This window comes from Narcine bancroftii, chromosome 2 (genome assembly GCF_036971445.1).
Source record: "Narcine bancroftii isolate sNarBan1 chromosome 2, sNarBan1.hap1, whole genome shotgun sequence".
NCBI lineage: Eukaryota > Metazoa > Chordata > Chondrichthyes > Torpediniformes > Narcinidae > Narcine > Narcine bancroftii.
Window position 1 is genome coordinate 13,299,523 of NC_091470.1, and position 17,301 is coordinate 13,316,823.

Consider the following 17,301-nt stretch of genomic DNA (forward strand, 5'->3'; position numbering starts at 1 on the left):
TTTTGTATACCTCTATCAAATCTTCCCTCATTCCCTCACCTCCAGACCCCAATCAGTGCGGATTGGCAAGAACATCTCCACAATCTCCATCAGTACCAGGGCTGCGTTCTTAGAATGGTTTCAGCTGCATGGGGGGATTATGGGTAGGGAAGACGGCCATTGCTCTGCCGCATTTTGAGCCGTTGACGAGTGACCCCAAAGGCCAAAGTGGCCCGGTGAGGTGCCGAAGCGGCCGGTGGGGCTGTCACAGCTCGCACCAGCTACCCCTGATGGTCTCCGCTATCTGCCCTTGCCCTGATAGCCCCCACCCTGATGGCTCGCGCCAGCTGCCTCTGCCCTGAGGGGGTCATGGAGGGAGAGGGGTGAGCGGGTAGGAGACGGGAGATGGGTTGCAGGCTGACGGTGTCATCAGGCCACCCTCTAGCCAGCTGCTTGCAATGGCTGTACATTCATATGAGGCAGCAGGACGCTGTGTTCCACCGACGATCCTTCCCCAAGAGGGATTGCAGTCGGCGCCTAGGAGCCAGCCACGTCGTATTCACGGAAGTAAATGTCCCGACGTAAGGGTGGAGAATCTGCACCTTTACACTCGAGATTTTTCACTGCATGAAAGGGCCTTTTATTTTTTCCGTCAGAATTCACTGAGTTGAAATCTCATTCATCCATTTAACAAATTAAACAAAACTGCTGTAACCTAAGGTTTGCAGTTTCTGTACGCGAAATGCCTTTTACTGAGTTTTTAATCTTTCTAACCTGCCCTTTCAGGGAAGAGCATGGAGGAAATCAGGAAGATGCTGCTGCTCATGTTGGGGTGTGCTGTGCAGGTAAGGATCACTCCAAACTTTGTTTGAACTTCTTAGAACGCTGAACTAGTTGCCCATACTCCAAAGAACTATCCCTACCCTTCCCGTTAACCCTGCAGAACTATGACAAAATGATGGCTTCTGGGCTTTTGTTAAGAAAGAGCGAGCCTTCAGAAAGCTCTCTGCAACTTCGGAGCAGAACCGACAGGTGGGAGAATAAAGATGAGTCAGAACGCTTCAGCAAGACTGCGAGTGAGTCAGGAGAATCGATTTTTTTTACTTCAGACGTAAATTATGGTAACAGGTCTTTCCGGCCCACAAGCCCACGCTGCCTGAATAAATCCAATTAACCTACATCTCCTATACTTTTTTGAAGGGTGGGAGGAAACCCACGCAGACACAGGGAGGGCATACAAACTCCTTTCAGACAGCAGCAATTTGAAGCTGGGTCACTGGCGCTGTAATAGCATTTGTGTGAACTGCCCTACCTCACTATTATGAGGACAGGGAGAGAGGGGTAGAACATGGGTCAGGAGGGGATGGGTGAACCAGGCAGGGCTGAAAGATGACGGTCAGATGGAGAGGCACAGGCAATAGATTGGCACTCTTCCAATGACCACGCCACAGTAGATGCTCCACTTCAGCTACCCTTCCTTTTATTGGCCACAGTTAATTTGCCTTTACTGGTGCTTTTAAGGGCTCCTGCTCTCGCTGCATGTCTCATCTCCTGGATGTAAAACTCACGTGGGCGGGGGTGGGGAGGGGTGGGCTATGAGCCACGTTCATGGAGTGTACTTGGTTGTTTGTTTGCCCTTAATTATTAAACATTTTGACTTATGCAAGAATTACAATAATTTAGAATCTGTTCCCTCCTTTCCCCATCCAACAAAAGTGCGATCGAAAGGAAGAATTCATTGAACGGATCAAACAGTTGGACATTACGACTCAGACCGCCATAGTCGCTCACATACAAGAGGTGGGTTTCTGAGAGAGCTTGTCCTGTTGGTGGCAGGGTGCTGGGCATGATCCCGAGGTAATTCGTACCGATTCAATTCAGGATGAATGCAATAAACACTGAAGATCCATCTCCTGATGTTGGCACAGATGGTACGTTACCCATCCCCAGTTGTCCTGAGCTGATAATGCTGAAGCATTGTATTCTGCCATTATCACCCTTGTCCCGCATCGGACTGGTCAGCCACAAACGAGCCTGCAGCTGACGTGGACTTTTTTACCCCCTCCATAAATCTTCGTCCGCGAAGCCAAGCCAAAGAAGAATTGATTTAATCATTGCTAATTTCATCCCCTTGCGTTAATCATGGTAACCTATTATGTTTAACTCTTTTTTTCCTTTACCTGTTAATCAAGAAGTCTGCAGACACCGGGGTCAAGTGCAACACACAAACGTGCTGGAGAAACTCAGCAGGTCACTGTAGTGTGGATTGTGGAGGGTCATGAGACCTCTCCGCTTGGAACCTGGTAGGATTGTGGAGAGTCTCTGGAACCTAGTTGGAAGTTGCATCACCTGCCAATCAAGGTTGGACTCCACTCAACCCAAGGTGTACACCTGACCATTGGCCTCTTTAATCACCTAGTAATTACCTGGGCCAGGCCTCCAGCTTAATGTACTATCACGTCCACCACATGCAGTAGCATTTCTCGTTTGTTCTTCGGTCTTGAGACCCACCCTGCTCCCCTCCTGGTCGCGAACTGTGGACCACACTGGAGGAGTTGTTGATAAGGTGTGTACTAGACAGGAATTGGGGCTGTTAGCATTGGAGCTGTGCCCACATTAGACAATGAACAGTGGATAGTGTATTGTAATCCTTGGTTGTTATAAGACTGTTAGTATCGGTAGTGATAAGTCTGATGTGCCTGATTATATTGCATTGATAGTTCTAGTGTGTGTCAGCCCTGTTGCAATCCCCATTTGTGTTTCAATAAAGATCCCTCCTGTGTTCAGCCTGTGTCTAGACTCATTGGTCTTTGAACCCACCAAACTTTTCCCTTCCCACACAACAGACATGCAGCATCCATAGAAAATAAAGGGTGACCACATGTTTTGAGCCTGAAACCTTTGTCACCTGACAGAGGGTCTGGACCCTCTGTCAAATGTTGGCTGCCCTTTGCATCCTAGGTGAGCTGCTGTGTTTCTCCAGCACACCAGTGTATTGCATGTTGACCTCTTTTCATCTCCCCAGCATCATTACTGGTTTAGGCCTCGTATGCTCAGTTAGTGGTTTCTGTTCCTTTACTCTAGAGATTGTGATATATTTTTTTCACGGTACCAGTACACGCGACCGCACACTAAACTCAAACTAAAATTTGAGCACATGTCCCAGGCTGGAGTGCAACCCTGACGTCCTGCGCTGGCAGCCTCTGCCCCAAAGTCCTGCGCCTGCCACCCCAGCTCTGACGTCCTGCGCCAGCAGCCCCTGCCCAGTAGTCCACACCGGCTGCCCCTGCCCTGACGCCCCGTGCTGGGGGGCAGGGGCAGGGGCAGCGGGGAGGGGGCTGTCAGGCAGTCAGACACGGGGAGTTGGATCGTCAGCTGATTGTCATCAGCCCGCCCCTTAGCAGCTGCTTTCAGGGGCTGCATTCAGGTGCCTCGGGGGACTTCAGTGCTCCAGCGATGATCTCTCTCAGAGGAGGGTTGGAACGTATGCTTCGGAGGCACCTCCTGCTCTTTCAGATGGCCTCCCAACAGCCACGTAGGGGTAGAATATGCGGCTTTACATTGGGGTATTCTGGCCACCTGAAAGAGCTTAGTGTATACAGTTCAAATGCCCCACTGTCAAGGGTTCTAACTTGGAGAAACATAGGCATCAAATGTTTTTAAGCAGACATTAAAAAAAAATCCCACGTCACCTGCAGGAGAATAACAGAGGAGTTACCTGACCACAAGGTTCATCCTTGGGCAGTGAGCAAAAGATGAAGAGTTTATCGTCCCACACGTAAACACAATGTACAGATGCAATAGAAATGTTATTTACTGCAGCTTTCCAGTAATGTAAAACACACCAAAAACAGTTCAAATATTACGAACGAGCAAGATGTCATGAAGTTAACAAAAAAAAAATATAAAAGGAAGAGAAAAAGAAAAAAAAACATAAATAAGGGCACAAAAGCGTTGGAGAAACTCAGCGGGTCCCACAGGAGGCAAAGATACATGACCAACGTTTTGGGCTGAGCCCTTCATCGTGGGTAATACCAGATGCTGCGGGACCTGCTGAGTTTCTCCAGCACCTTTGTGTATTTCCTATAATCACAGGGTCTGCAGACTTCCTTGTTTCACAGAGAAATATTTACGACCCCCTAGTAGTGCAAAAATTCTGCTGGGCCAGTGGTGCAGACACATCTTTTCGAAGGTCCCAGAGTAGTTTATGCTTTAGGGTAGTTTGGGGTGAAACAAACTGCTCTTGAACCTTGAGGTGCTGGACTTCATGCTTCTGTACCTTCTGCCCGAAGGGAGAGTGTGACCAGGGTGATGGGGTCCTTTATGATGTTGGCTGCCTTCTTGAGACAGCGCCTCATGTGGATGTCTGCAATGGACATGAGGTCAACAAGTATAAACTTAATCTTTAGAAGCTCATTTCAGGATTTGTTATTCAGGGCGGAAACCAGCACTCACTATTGACAAGAAACTAGGCAAAGAGATCTCTACTTGTGAAGATAGCCAAGACCATGTTCCATAGGTGTAAGATAGCCACCAATGAGAAATTTGAGATGGAAAGAGAATTACTAACCAGGGCATAACTGAGGCACATCGCATGGATGCATTGAAGAGGCAGCTAATGCATTGATGAGAAGTGAAGTGTGTTGGGAGAAGACTTGTATGGACTCTGAGCGGCACTATGACCTGTTTCTCTGTTAATTTAATCTTCCTCGCCCTTACAGATCACCCACAACCAAGAGAACGTGTTTGATCTTCAGTGGATGGAACTGGCAGAGGTGAGTGCAGAAGATCTGGAGACTCTGTCACGATCGATGGTCTTCCATCTGAAGCGACTCCTTGATGATCGAGATGAGTACTCAGAGGTAAAGATGTACACATGTCGCTCAAAACTTTGGAAATTATGACTTTGTAACCATAGCATATTTAATCAACTAAAGAGGGATGGGCTAGGGGGTGGAATCAACTAGAGAGGAATTGGTGGGGGGGGTGGGGGGGAGACCCTTCGGTCCATCTGGACGGCCAAGCTTCAGACACCCACTTACACTGATCTCATTTATCTGTTCTCCTCACATTCTCATCAACCCTTCCCCGCACCTTACCTTTCACTTACACACCAGGGGTGATTTACTGTGAGCCAATAAACTTCCACAACTTTGGGATGTTGGGGTTGTGGGGAACACGACACAAGGAAAACCCACTTGGTCACAGGGAGGACATGCAAATTCCACACAGAGAGTTCCTGACGTCAGGATTGAACCCATACCTCTGGCGCCGTGAGGTCACCACAATGCAGACAGAAATATTTGCACTTCTTTGTAAGTAGCAGCTATATTTCTCTAATCTAAATTCATCCAACTCTTCTTTCTCTCGAGGAGTTCATTGCCTTGGTACTTTTCTGGGATCCCTTCCATTGCCCCAGGAAAGGAGCTTCTTTTCCAAAACAGGTAGTGGCTAGCACATGCCATCACCTGTCTCTTCCATTCAGATCACTAGTTATTTAGCTGTTTTGCCACAAACTTTTGCATAGCCTGCAACCAGCAGTGTTCACCCATTAGGCCATTGTAGTTTCCAACAACACACCGTGCTTTACAACTTAGCAAATCATTTCTGCCCCATCGCTCCTCTGAGAAGGGTCACCCATCCGTGAAGGGAGAGTTGAGCTAATGATTCACAAAGCTTTCAATGAACCCTAGGAATTTGGGGCGAGGTGTGCAGTGGTTCCTTGATCAAGGACCATTGATGACTGCACTTTAAAGACACCAGTGTGTGTGATGGGATATCCTGAGGTCATGAAAAATGCTATAGAAATGCAAGTCTTTCAGTGAGCAGGTCCTGAGGACATCCACTCAATGGTTTACCTGGTTTAGAGACCATGTACTCACCCAGACTCGCTTTCACAGCCACGTGTCCTTCCTAGCTACCAATGGCTTCTTCGCTGCCTGTTCTCTTCCCCATGCCCCTTCTTCCCTCCTCCCCCCCACCCCCTCGCGTTTTTATTCAGATGCCCGCCACTTTTTGCTCATACCTTAACAAAGGGCTCAGGAGTGAAACGTCGGTGATATATCTTTACCGCCTATGGACGCTGAGTTTCTCCAGCGCATTTATGTATTTAGAGGGGACGAGTCTCCAGGAGGGTTGAACCATTTGGGGTTGTTTTCCCTGGGGGGTCGGACAGAGGCTGAGGGGAGACATGACCAAGGTGTGTGAAAGCAGAGTAGAGTTCACAGTCAGAACCTTCTAAAAACACAAAAATGTTCAGGAGCTCAGTGGGTCTCGTAGCGTTCATAGAAGTTCAAGATGTGTGACTGACGTTTCAGGCCTGAGCCCTTCTTCTGAACTTTAGGAGACATCAGGACTGGGTACATGAATGTGCAGGGAAGAGAGGGATGTGGATCATGTGCAAGTGGCAGAGATTTAGTTTCACCACTATCTGGACATTCTCCAGCAGATTGTGTTTTGCTTCCGATTCCAGCACCGGCAACCTCCTGTTTTAGTTTGATTTGGGCTTCATGATTAGAGCACACGTGGGCTGAAGGCCCTGTTCCTGTCCTGTACTGGCCTCTGTTCTATTATTTATTTCCTCCCATGACACTGATACTTAATGACCTCGCCACACGTCTCCTTAAGCTCGGTGATTTCCACCTGGCCCGAGACGGATCAGCACTGGTGGTTCATGCTATTAATTCCTTTCTGCTTTGGCAGATGATAGTGGAGCTCACCCAAGACCGTGACTACTTACAGACGCAGCAGCTGCTTCCAAGTCCCGTGAAGTCCTCAAGTCCCGAATGTCCAACTAGTCCCAACAACAAGCTTGAGAAAGGGGAGAAGCAGCATCTCGCGGTGGACCTGGCCGATACCAAGGCAAAGCTCAGGAGGATCAGACAAGAACTGTTCGTATCCACTCTCACCCCATTCTCATAGTGGTTCTGTTACCTGATTATAATTATTATCTGACTGTACACATACAACCAGACAAGACAGTGGTTCTCCGGACCCTACGCACACCTACACCCCCATATCACATGTAATTTTAAAAATATATATATATATTGATATGTAATATTTTGGATGATTTACTCGGTGAAGGAACACGGTTCACAAACTTATCCTGGCTGTTTCCCAGCCTGGCAGTTCTGATTTTGAAGCTCTTGTACCGCCTTGCTGATGGTAGTGGGCCACAGATATTGTTTAATGGATTGAGAGAGAGTCTTCGATAATTCTTTGAGCCGGTCACGGTTGTATCCTTACCTTCGTCGGGAGGAGGAGAGTGAGAGTTGACCGCATGCTGTACTGAAAGAAACGAATGAGTGTATTCTTTATTTGTAAGCTGTAGTCAATCAGCCCCATTACAAGTGGTAACCTTGTGAGTTCACTATCTAATGTAAAATGGATAGTGATGAGAGGATAAATCCCTTACAGGTGCAGTTGGGGAGGTCAAACTACACCAATCTGGTACCTCCAAATCAACTCTGGTCTCCATCTTCAAGATGTGACCCTTGATGAATCGGGCAAAAAGTTAGTCTGCAATGTTTCCACAGGAAGGCCTAGGCCTTTTGTGCTGACAGCACAATCTATCTCACCCTGATAGAAGAGCATCAATAAAACTAATTAAGGAATGTTTCACCTGGCCTCATGTTAAATGGGATGTAGGATTATGGGAAAGGACCTGCTTGCCGTGACAACGCTCTAAAGCAGTGGTTCTCAACCTTTTTTTTTCCATTCACATCCCACTTTAACCCTATGCCATCGATGCTCTGTGATTAGTAAGGGATTGCTTAAGGTGGTGTGCGAGTGGGAAGGGAAGGTTGAAAACCACTGTTCTAATCATCCCTCGTTGACTCGTTATGTGCAGGGTTTCAGAACTCTGAAGGAAATGGGCCAATGACAATTTTTCTCAAACAAAATATTTCAGTAACAATTGGGTCTGGAGCAGTGATTAAAGTGGGATGTGAGTGGAAAGAAAAAGGCCGAGAACCACTGATCTAAAGTCTCTCGACACATGAAATGCAAGCTGGGGGATTTTGCTGTTCCTGATTCTTGTGAATCTAGATTTGGTAGGACTGCTTCCACATTCTTGGGGATATACTTATCTGCTCATGTGTGAACACTGAGCTACCAAGTGGCCGGTGACCAATCCTATCACTCTCTCTGTGGAGACAATCTCTATGGATCGTTGGGTTCCATCTTTTGGTGTTCCGGTCAATATTACAACGGATCGAGGGTCTCAGTTCGAGTCGTCATTGTTCCAAGCTCTCACTGATCTTTTGGGCACTACCTGTATTCACACCACGGCTTACTATCCGCAGGCCAACGGCCCCGTTGAGTGTTTCCATCGACAATTGAAGGCAGCAATAACACAAGTGGTAATGCAACTATGTTGTGTGAATATTTGCCCATGGTTCTCCTTGGAGTGCGTACCGCTGTTAAGGCGGATCTTGGATGTTCGGCGGAAGAGCTAATATATGGAAATAGGTTAACCTTGCCAGACAAGTTTGTGAATCCAAGCCCAAGTGCAAAGTCTGCAGACACTGTGAGTTTAGTAAAATCACAGAACTGCTGGAGGAAGTCAGAGGTCCCGCATCATCCATATAAAGTAAAGATACATTACCGACGTTTTGGGCCTAAGCCATTCCTCAAGGTATGAGTATAAAGCAGGCAGGCACCTATATTAAAAAGGTGGTGAAAAGCAGAGAATGGGAGGGGGAGGAGTACAGATTAATAGACAAAAGGCTTTTATTAGATATGATGAGAACGGGAGAAAGGAAAGGTGAGAATTGATTGTTTTTGGCTCTGTCAGCAGAGACTTTGGGAGAGGGAATGGAGAGAGACAGAGGGAAAGATGGTGGAGGGGCCATCAGAAATTGGCGAGGTCAATGTGAGTGCCATCTGGTTGGAGGGTGACCCAACGGAAGACCAAGTTTTCCTCCAATTTGCAGGTTGTCTCATTCTGGCAGTACATGAGACCAGTGCATGTTACATAAAGATGTTCAGAGATTCACGAGGAAGAATACAGCCCCTGGGGGGTTGCCCAATCTAAACAGCATGAAAGTTGACTCTGTGACGGTACGCCATTAGGCAGGTGAACTGGCCCCACTTGTCACGCACGGGGCCAAAATGGCGCCTTCGGGGATTTCCTCCCAACCTTGGCACCGGGCTCAGAAGCCCGCGCTTGGGGACCCACATGACACCCCAGCCAGGCAGCCTGCAATAAATCAGTTTCTGCTCACTGAACTCAACCCGTCTGGTTGTGCGATCCTTCAGTTAGCAAGTGTAGTCGCCACTACAACTCCTTGATAATTATGCCATTGAGTCAGAGGTTTGGCATGCTCACATACATTGACCATGGTTAATTATTTACAGTGTTGGGTTACAGGAATTTCTCAATGCTTATGGTCTGCAGATATACCCATCCAAGGAACAGGGTTTATATTGAGTTCATTGAATTGATAATTGCAAGTGAAAGGTACCAGATTTCCAATCTCTCCCTAATTGCACATGTGCCCAAATTGCTTCACTACTTACTTCACCAGTTAAAGCATGAAAAAAGAGGGTGCACCTGCTTATTCACTGTTGTCCAGAGTGTGACGGAGTTTATCTCCAGGCAAGTGCAAAAATGTATCTGGTCGGCATAAGACATTAGAGCAGAAATGAGTTATTCAGCCCCGCCATTTAATCATAAGCTGATCCATTTTCCGGCTCACCCCCACTGCCCAGCCTTCTCCCCGTAACCTTTGACTCCCTGGCTAATCAAGAACCTATCAATTTCTGCCTTAAATATACCCAGTGACCTGGCCCCCACAACCGCCTGTGGCACCACCCTCTGGCTAAAGAAATTCCTCCATATCTCTGTTCTAAGTGGCCACCCTGCACTCCTGAAGTTGTGCCCTCTCGTCCCAGCCTCTCTCACCATGGGAAACCACCTCATTGCATCTACTCTGTCCACGCCTTTCAACATTCGATATGTTTCAATAAAATTCTGCACCCTCCCCCCCCCCCCCCCCCACCATTCTCCTACATTACAACAAGGAGCAGTCACATGTTGAAAGATTTTGGAGGAGGTTATATTTAAAAAGCTGGAAGTTCTTCACAATACACATTAAATTTTTGGACACAATGCATTTAATGAGTTTATTGTCATACAATATCTATACAATTTTTATTTGCTGCAGCCGAACGGGTAGTTGGAAAGAAAAGCTATCATAGTAAACCAATTGAATTAATTTCTTCAATTAAATGGGCGCCTCAGGGTTAGCACACTATGACAGTACCAGCGACCTGGGTTCGAATTCACCGCTGTCAATATGGAATTTATGTTTATCTCCCTGGGACCTCCATGGGTTTTCTTCGACTTCCACCCCCCCAAAATCGTACAGGGGTTGGCAGGTTGATTGGATGTAATTGGCCTGCAAAGTTATCATGGGCCAGGAGGGAGAGCCTTCAACCATGCTGAGTCATTAATATCTATCTATCTATCTATCTATCTATCTATATATAGATAGATAGATAGATAGATAGATATTAATGACTCAGCATGATACACCATATATATGAAAATACACATTTATAGGGACAATAAATACATCAGATAAATAATAAATACAATATTCCTCGTGCAAAAAAGAAGTGACTTGCTAGAGTGCAGACAGTCCTTTTGTGGTTTCAGAGCAGTCTATTATTAGTGAATGAAGGAGAGATTCAAGAGCCTTATCACTCACTTAAATCACGTCTTTCTTCTGAAACATCCCCAGGGAGGAAAAGGCTGAGCAGCTCCTCGACTCCAAGCATGAAGTGGAGCGGCTCGATGCAGAATTGCTGAAGTTGAGACAAGAGGTAAGGAGACCAGGGTATAGGGGTGTACGTGGTCAGCCATGATTCCGTGGGTCGTGCTCTTCCCCTGTGACTCCGAGGCTATGGGTTCGAATCCTGCTCCAGGAACTCAAGGCTGGTGGTTTGCTGTTGGAGTTACTGTCCTTCAGATGCAACCTTAGACCACAACCCTGCATGTCCTATCAAAGAAAAGCAGCTGTATCTCTTGATGTTCCGTCGGGAAGACCAATTAAGCTTTCTTTTTCTCTGCCTTATATTCTGTGCTTCTAGTCAGGTACCTCAAGGAAATTTGTCTATTCAACATATCTCATTCCCACTCCCTTGTTTCTGTCCACTAACTAGTTCTCTGTCCATGTCTCTCATTTCATGTGCCCTAAGGCTTTTAACCAGAAGTTTATTGAAAGAGCATAAGACATATAGTTGGAGCAGAAATGGGCCTTTCAGCCCATCAAGCCTTCCTACCATTCAATCACGAGCTGATCCATTTTCCCACTCAACCTCACTGCTGGCCTTTTCCCCATGATGTCTCGGGTCATCAAGAACTTATCAATCTCTGCCTTGAGTAAACCCAGTGACCCGGCCTCCACAACCACCTGTGGCAACAAATTCCACAGATTCACCACCCCTCTGGCTGAAGAAATTCCTCCGCACCTCTGTTCTATGGACTCCCTTCAATCCTGAAGTTGTGCCCCCTTGTCCTAGACTCGCCCATGGGAAACAACCTTTCTACTCTGCCCATACCTTTCAACTTTTGAAAGGTTTCAGTGAGATCCCCTCCTCGTTCTCCTAAATTCCAATGAGTGAGGCCAAGAGCCTCAAAACATTCCTCATATAACCCTTTCATTCCCTCAAACATCTTTGTGAACCACCTGTGAACCATCTCTAACATCAGCTTTCTAGAAAGTCTATACCCTGCGTGCACTAGTATGCCCCTTGTCTAATCTACTCACAACTTCTTCAAAGAAGTCCAATATATTTGACAGAATGATATTCCCTTTCTCAAATCCATGTTGCTTCTGCTCAGTCCTATTGTTCTTTCCTCGGTGCTCTGCCATGATGCACTTTCCCGACCACTTAGGCCGTCAGATCAGTAGTTCCCTATTTTCTCTCTCCCTCCTTAAATAGTTGGGTCAGATTTACTTCCATCCACTCTGCAGAAACAAATCGAGAATCTGCAGTTGATAACCAGCGATCCATTACCACTTTGGGGGTGTGTCTCCTGAAGATTTATCAGCCTTCAAGCTCAACAACTTCTCAAGTTGTATTTTTTTTTGACTAACTCTTCAGTTTCTCGTTCGTCCCTCACTTCCTGGAATTAACTGTGGTGGAGGATGAGGTGTTGGGCTCTTTGGAATTCTGGATTTGGTGCTGGGGTGAAAGCAGAAGAGGTAATGGTTTAACCACAAAGGTTCCTTTGGTTGTTGTTCAGAACCTGCAGCTGGCCACAGACGCGCGGTCTGTGAGAGCGTATCAGGACGAGCTGGACTCGCTGCGGGAAAAGGCCAACCGGGTGGACAGGCTGGAAAACGAACTTGGGCGGTGCAGAGAGAGGCTGCACGATGTGGATTTCTACAAAGCAAGAATGGAAGTAAGTATTTCGAATCCCCTCAGGCAAGGCGGATGTGGGCTGCCCACACCTAGGTCGATCTTTTCCACATCCTTTGTCTCTCCACCGCTCAAGGCATTTGGCCAGAGAAATCTATCTGAAGAAGCGGCATGGTTAGTGTATTGCTGTTATGAGCAGCAGAGACCAGGATTCAAATCTGGTGCTGTCTGTAAGGAGTTTTAACACTCTCCCTGTGTCTGCGTGGGTTTCCTCCAAGTGCTCTGGTTCTCCTCCCTCCCTTCGAAACGTACAGGAGTTGTAGGTCAATTGGTGTAACTGGGCAGCCCGGGCTCGTGGGCCAAAATGGCCTATCACCGTGCTGTTCATCTAAATTTAAGGCTTCACCTATTTTACTGACAAGATTTCTTTTTGCAGCAGTTTGGGTGTGATCAGCAGACTGAATAAATGGACTACATTTGTAACAAAACAAACCCAGAATCTCCTGGAGGAACTCAGCGGGTCAAGCAGCATTAGTGAGACAGACAGAATGGTCAATGTTTCTGGATGGAAACCACCTTCCAAATGGTGAAGGGTTCTGACTCGAAACACTGACTACACTTTCTCTGCAGCTGAGTTCCTCCAGTAGATTGTGCTACCAGAGTTCTGTATGAGATTAACCGAGAATGGACCCAGCAAGTCAGGCAGCGTCTGTGGAGAGAGAGAGAATCAGATTCAGATTCAGGTCCCTCCAACCAACGCAACAGATCTCCAGCAGTGTTTGATTTTTCACGTCGGGGGGGTTGGTGGGAGGGGTGCTTCTCTTTGAGTTGGCAGTCTGCTGCGCTCAATTGAAATCTTACATAAGTTGCAGTTGCTGGAATCTTGAGAAAATAACAAGAAGCTGGAGGGACTCGGGGAGACGGAAAGGAAGGGATAATTCCTGCCCACTAAGGAGCGCTTCATGTTTCAACGAGGCCATCGCTCAAGTTCTTTATCATCTAACTGTATAGGTACAACCCGACGAAACAGATTTTCTCCAGATCACAGTGCATACACGTACATATTACACAGCACATGATCACAAATATACATGAAGCAGGGAATACAGAATATATTATATCTTTTCAAAACTAGAGCGTTCCTATGAATCCTTTTGAAAGCCAAAAAGGCGTAAAGCAAATACCCATTTACTACTATTTTAGGCTATTTTTGTAAAAGCGAAAACACATTTAAGTCCTTTCGTAAAAGCTAATTTTTGGAATTTGAGTATCTATAAAGCAGGGTATGCCTGTCTAGTAAAACCACTGATATCCAGAATTCAAACAACCAGCATAAAAAAATTGCAGAAAATAAATAGGTAAAAAAATTTGCAAGTATAAAATTGACGCGCCTTGCCATTAGTTCACCATTCACGCAATCTCAAGCAACCAGAAAATACACCTATCCGGTGTCTACCAATCCCCATAGGTGCCAAATATCAGGGTTTTTACTGTATATCATTATTTTGGGAGGACACCGTTCATCAATCTCACAGCCTGTGGGAAGAAGCTCTTTCCCAGCCTGGCCTTCGTGGATTTGATGCTCCTGTTCCTCCTTCCTGATGGTGGTGGGTCAAAGATTCTGTGTGCTGGATGGCAGGGATCCTCGAGAATTATTTGAGCGGTCAGTATACACGCAATGTTCCTGGTGAATGGCGCCCTGGAGATTTTAGAGTTGATTTGTACCTGCATGCACTGTGGGGTTGTGGTAGGTCCAGCTTCCTAAAGTTAATGTAGAATAAATACCACCACACCCACCCCTCCATCCCAATCAAAATATCCACAGTTGCTCCTTTTCACTGCAACTGCTTCAGGGTCATATGGTGATGAACTCATGAGACAACCTCATAAACCCGTTTGTCCTGTTACAAAGACCTCTGTGTCCTGAACAAAATTCCTCATGCAGCAACTCTTCTGAAAATATAGGGCTGAACCATATTTTACTAAACACCTGCAACAGCTTGTTCTTCGTCAATTGAATCCTTCATACAATATGCAAGAGTTGCTTTGATTTTTATAGATTTTATTGAAATACAAGCCATATTTGGTCAAGAACCAAATTTCAGGGGAGGTTGTTGGGAACGTCTGTACGCAGAGGGTGGCGAGAGCGTGGAAGGAGCTGCCAGCAGAGGTGATGGGTGCATTGATGGGTGGAGAATGGGGGTGTGTGGCTATGGTCCGGGTGCAGGTCAACGGGAGTCAATGGAATTGATAGTTCAGCACAGATTAGATGAGCTGAAGGACCTGTTTCTGTGCTGTGGTGTTGTTTGGTTCTACATGAATTTGCACAGTTTCATACACATACCAGTTTCGTGAGGGACTGTTTGAACAACTGGGTAAATGAGGATGTTTTTGGGGACAGTAAATTCAGGGGGGATAAAAGAGGGTTAAAGTGTTTACACAGCAGCCTTCAATGGAGAGTGGCTAGTAGGATGTGAAGTTGCACAGCTGAGAAAGTCAATGGTATCATAAAAACAATCTGCTGGAGGGGGGAAAAAAATCACAATGCTGGAGAAACTCAGCAGGTCAAATGGTGTCCTTTATGTAGCAAAAGTGAAACCATTGTCCTAGAGCAGTGGTTTTCAAACTTTCTTTCCACTCACATCCCACTTTAAGTAATCCCTAGGCCATCGGTGCTCTGTGATGAGTAAGGGATTGCTTAAGGTGGGATGTGGGTGGGAAGCAAGGTTGAGAATCACTGCTCTAGACCCAATTGTTACTGAAATGTTTTGCTTGGGAAAAATTGTCATTGACCCATTTCCTTTGGAGTAATGAAACCCTGCACATAACGAGTCAATTAAGGACAATTAAAAAAGTGGCTTTCAAACCTTTTTCTTTCCACCCACATCCCACCTTAAGCAATCCCTTACTCATCACAAAGCACTGATGGCCTAGGGATTACTTAAAGTGGGATGTGGGTGGAGAGAAAAAGTTTGAGAACTGCTGAGCTAGAGCAACTCAGCAGGTTGAGCAGGCATCATTGGGAGAGAAAGAATGGTTGACAGTTTGGCCTGGAGCACTGCAAGTGAGAGTGCAGAGGGCAGACAGGCAGAGTAATGAGGACGAAGGGGAGGGAGATAGTGAGCCAGTATGGATTGGTGAAGGATGACTGACAGATTTCCTGTTCACCAATCCCCTTCTGGCCTCCTGTCTAACCACTCCCTCCCTGACCTCACTGTACCATCCATCTCCCCTCTTCATTCTCAATCCCAACGAAGGGCTTCAGTTCAAACGTCAACCTTCCCTTTGCCTCCACAGATGCTGCCTGAACCACTGGGTTCCTCCAGCAGTTTGCTTTTTAGTTCCAAATTCTAGTATCTGCAGCCCCTTGTGCCTTCAGTAAATGGCATTAGTTTGATGTCATTCCTCACAATGACCATGACAACTCAGCAAGAGCGAGCTGTCATATTTTGCAGCCCAGAGCTGGAACACCATGTTGGGAGTTCAGCTGCACAAACTAATCAATGGGGCCTAGAAATAAATGAGTGCGATTGTGGGGGCTGGAGGTTAAGAACAGGGTTCTGGTGTTTAACGAGCAGAGTTGTGGGGGAGCTCTGGAGATTAAAGAGTTAAATTGTGGGGGCTCTAGTGATTAACAACTAGGGTTGTAGGGTTTCTGGTGATGAATAACCTCTGTTGTGAGGTTTCTGGTGATTAATGAGCGGAGTTGTAGGGGCTCTGGTGGTTAAGGAGTGGGGAGACAGGAACTTCCACGTGAAGCAAAAGATGAGCTGCGAGCATGATCAAGGCAGTGACTAAAGCCCCTTTTACACTTGTGTCCCACCAAATCGGCCGATCAATGTCCCAGGATCACACTTGACCACTCTAAGCTGGGACACTGCATCTGTTCACACTTGCAGGGAGCCATCCCCGGGGTTAGGACTGTTCTACCTTCGACTGGTGACGTCATGACGCATCGAGTGATGTTGGATCTGCCCTAAATCCTGATTGATGTATTATGATCTTATATTTGAACATAATTAATCATGCCTAATTATAACATCTTTAAGTATTATGTACAGCACAGTACGAGTCCTTCAGCCCCTGTAGTGCCGTGGGAAAGTGCTAGCAATAAATCGGAATAGCAGACCATTTTTAAACAACGTGGGAAAGTTGGTAGCGCTATTACACACAATTTTTAAATATCATGGGTAAAAGCAATGGTGGACCTGCCCTCCCAGAATGCCATGCAGCAGAGAAAGGGCTGTATACATGGCTGCATACACAGAGCACTCATGGAGGGGTTTCTGCAGCACGGCATTCTGGGAATTCAGGTCCACCCTCGCTTTTCCCCATGGCTTTTATAAATTGTGCACTGTAGTTCTACCGACTTTCCCAACCTGTTTAAAAAATGTCTGCTATTGCTATTTATTCTCTCTCTCTCTCTCTCTCTCTCTCTCCTGCTGCGACTTTCTGACGGCAAAGTTTATACCTTCATTTTAATCTTTTCTTCCTTCACATTCCTGCACTCGTGCAAAAACTTGGATCATTTCTAACTCAATGCAATTGCCCATTCTACACTTGCCTGATTGCAACACCAGCATCTGCCAACACCGGGGATTGTACTAGGGGATATTGTACTAGGGGTTGAGGCTGCCTCTCCCCATCTCACGCTGGCGTTGAGAAGATTTTCGTTTCACACAAAACCCTTTTTTTTAGGCCGATTGGCTGTTAATTCCTAGGACCACTTGCAAGAGTGAAAGGGGCTTAAGAAAGTAGGCTTTAAGTAGCACTCAGTGCCAAAGGGGCTGAATCCTTGCCTACTCCCCTTCATGGCATTTTTCTTTTAAAGTTCCATTTTGTGACACACACAGATACGGACATTTCTTTATTTCCTAGTTTAGTTGTTTGAGGCTGTGATATTGGTCGGCTCAATGCCAATTTAAATAAGTGGTTAGTCTTCTACCTTCA

General features: G+C 46.3%; 1 protein-coding gene across 9 annotated transcripts in view; it reads left to right on the forward strand.

Annotated features, from left to right (window-relative positions):
• The window catches only part of ccdc88c (coiled-coil domain containing 88C), a 280,348-nt gene that overhangs the window by 147,731 nt on the left and 115,316 nt on the right, over nt 1-17,301 (forward strand). For all 9 annotated transcript variants that reach the window (XR_011351034.1, XM_069915883.1, XM_069915884.1 and 6 more), the window contains 6 exons: nt 766-824; nt 1,696-1,779; nt 4,701-4,841; nt 6,682-6,869; nt 10,728-10,809; nt 12,236-12,394. Coding sequence is in view for 8 of the 9 variants with exons in the window: in XM_069915883.1 (XP_069771984.1) it covers nt 766-824; nt 1,696-1,779; nt 4,701-4,841; nt 6,682-6,869; nt 10,728-10,809; nt 12,236-12,394 (713 nt within the window). In the remaining variant the exon portion in view is untranslated. The remainder of the gene's footprint in view (nt 1-765; nt 825-1,695; nt 1,780-4,700; nt 4,842-6,681; nt 6,870-10,727; nt 10,810-12,235; nt 12,395-17,301) is intronic.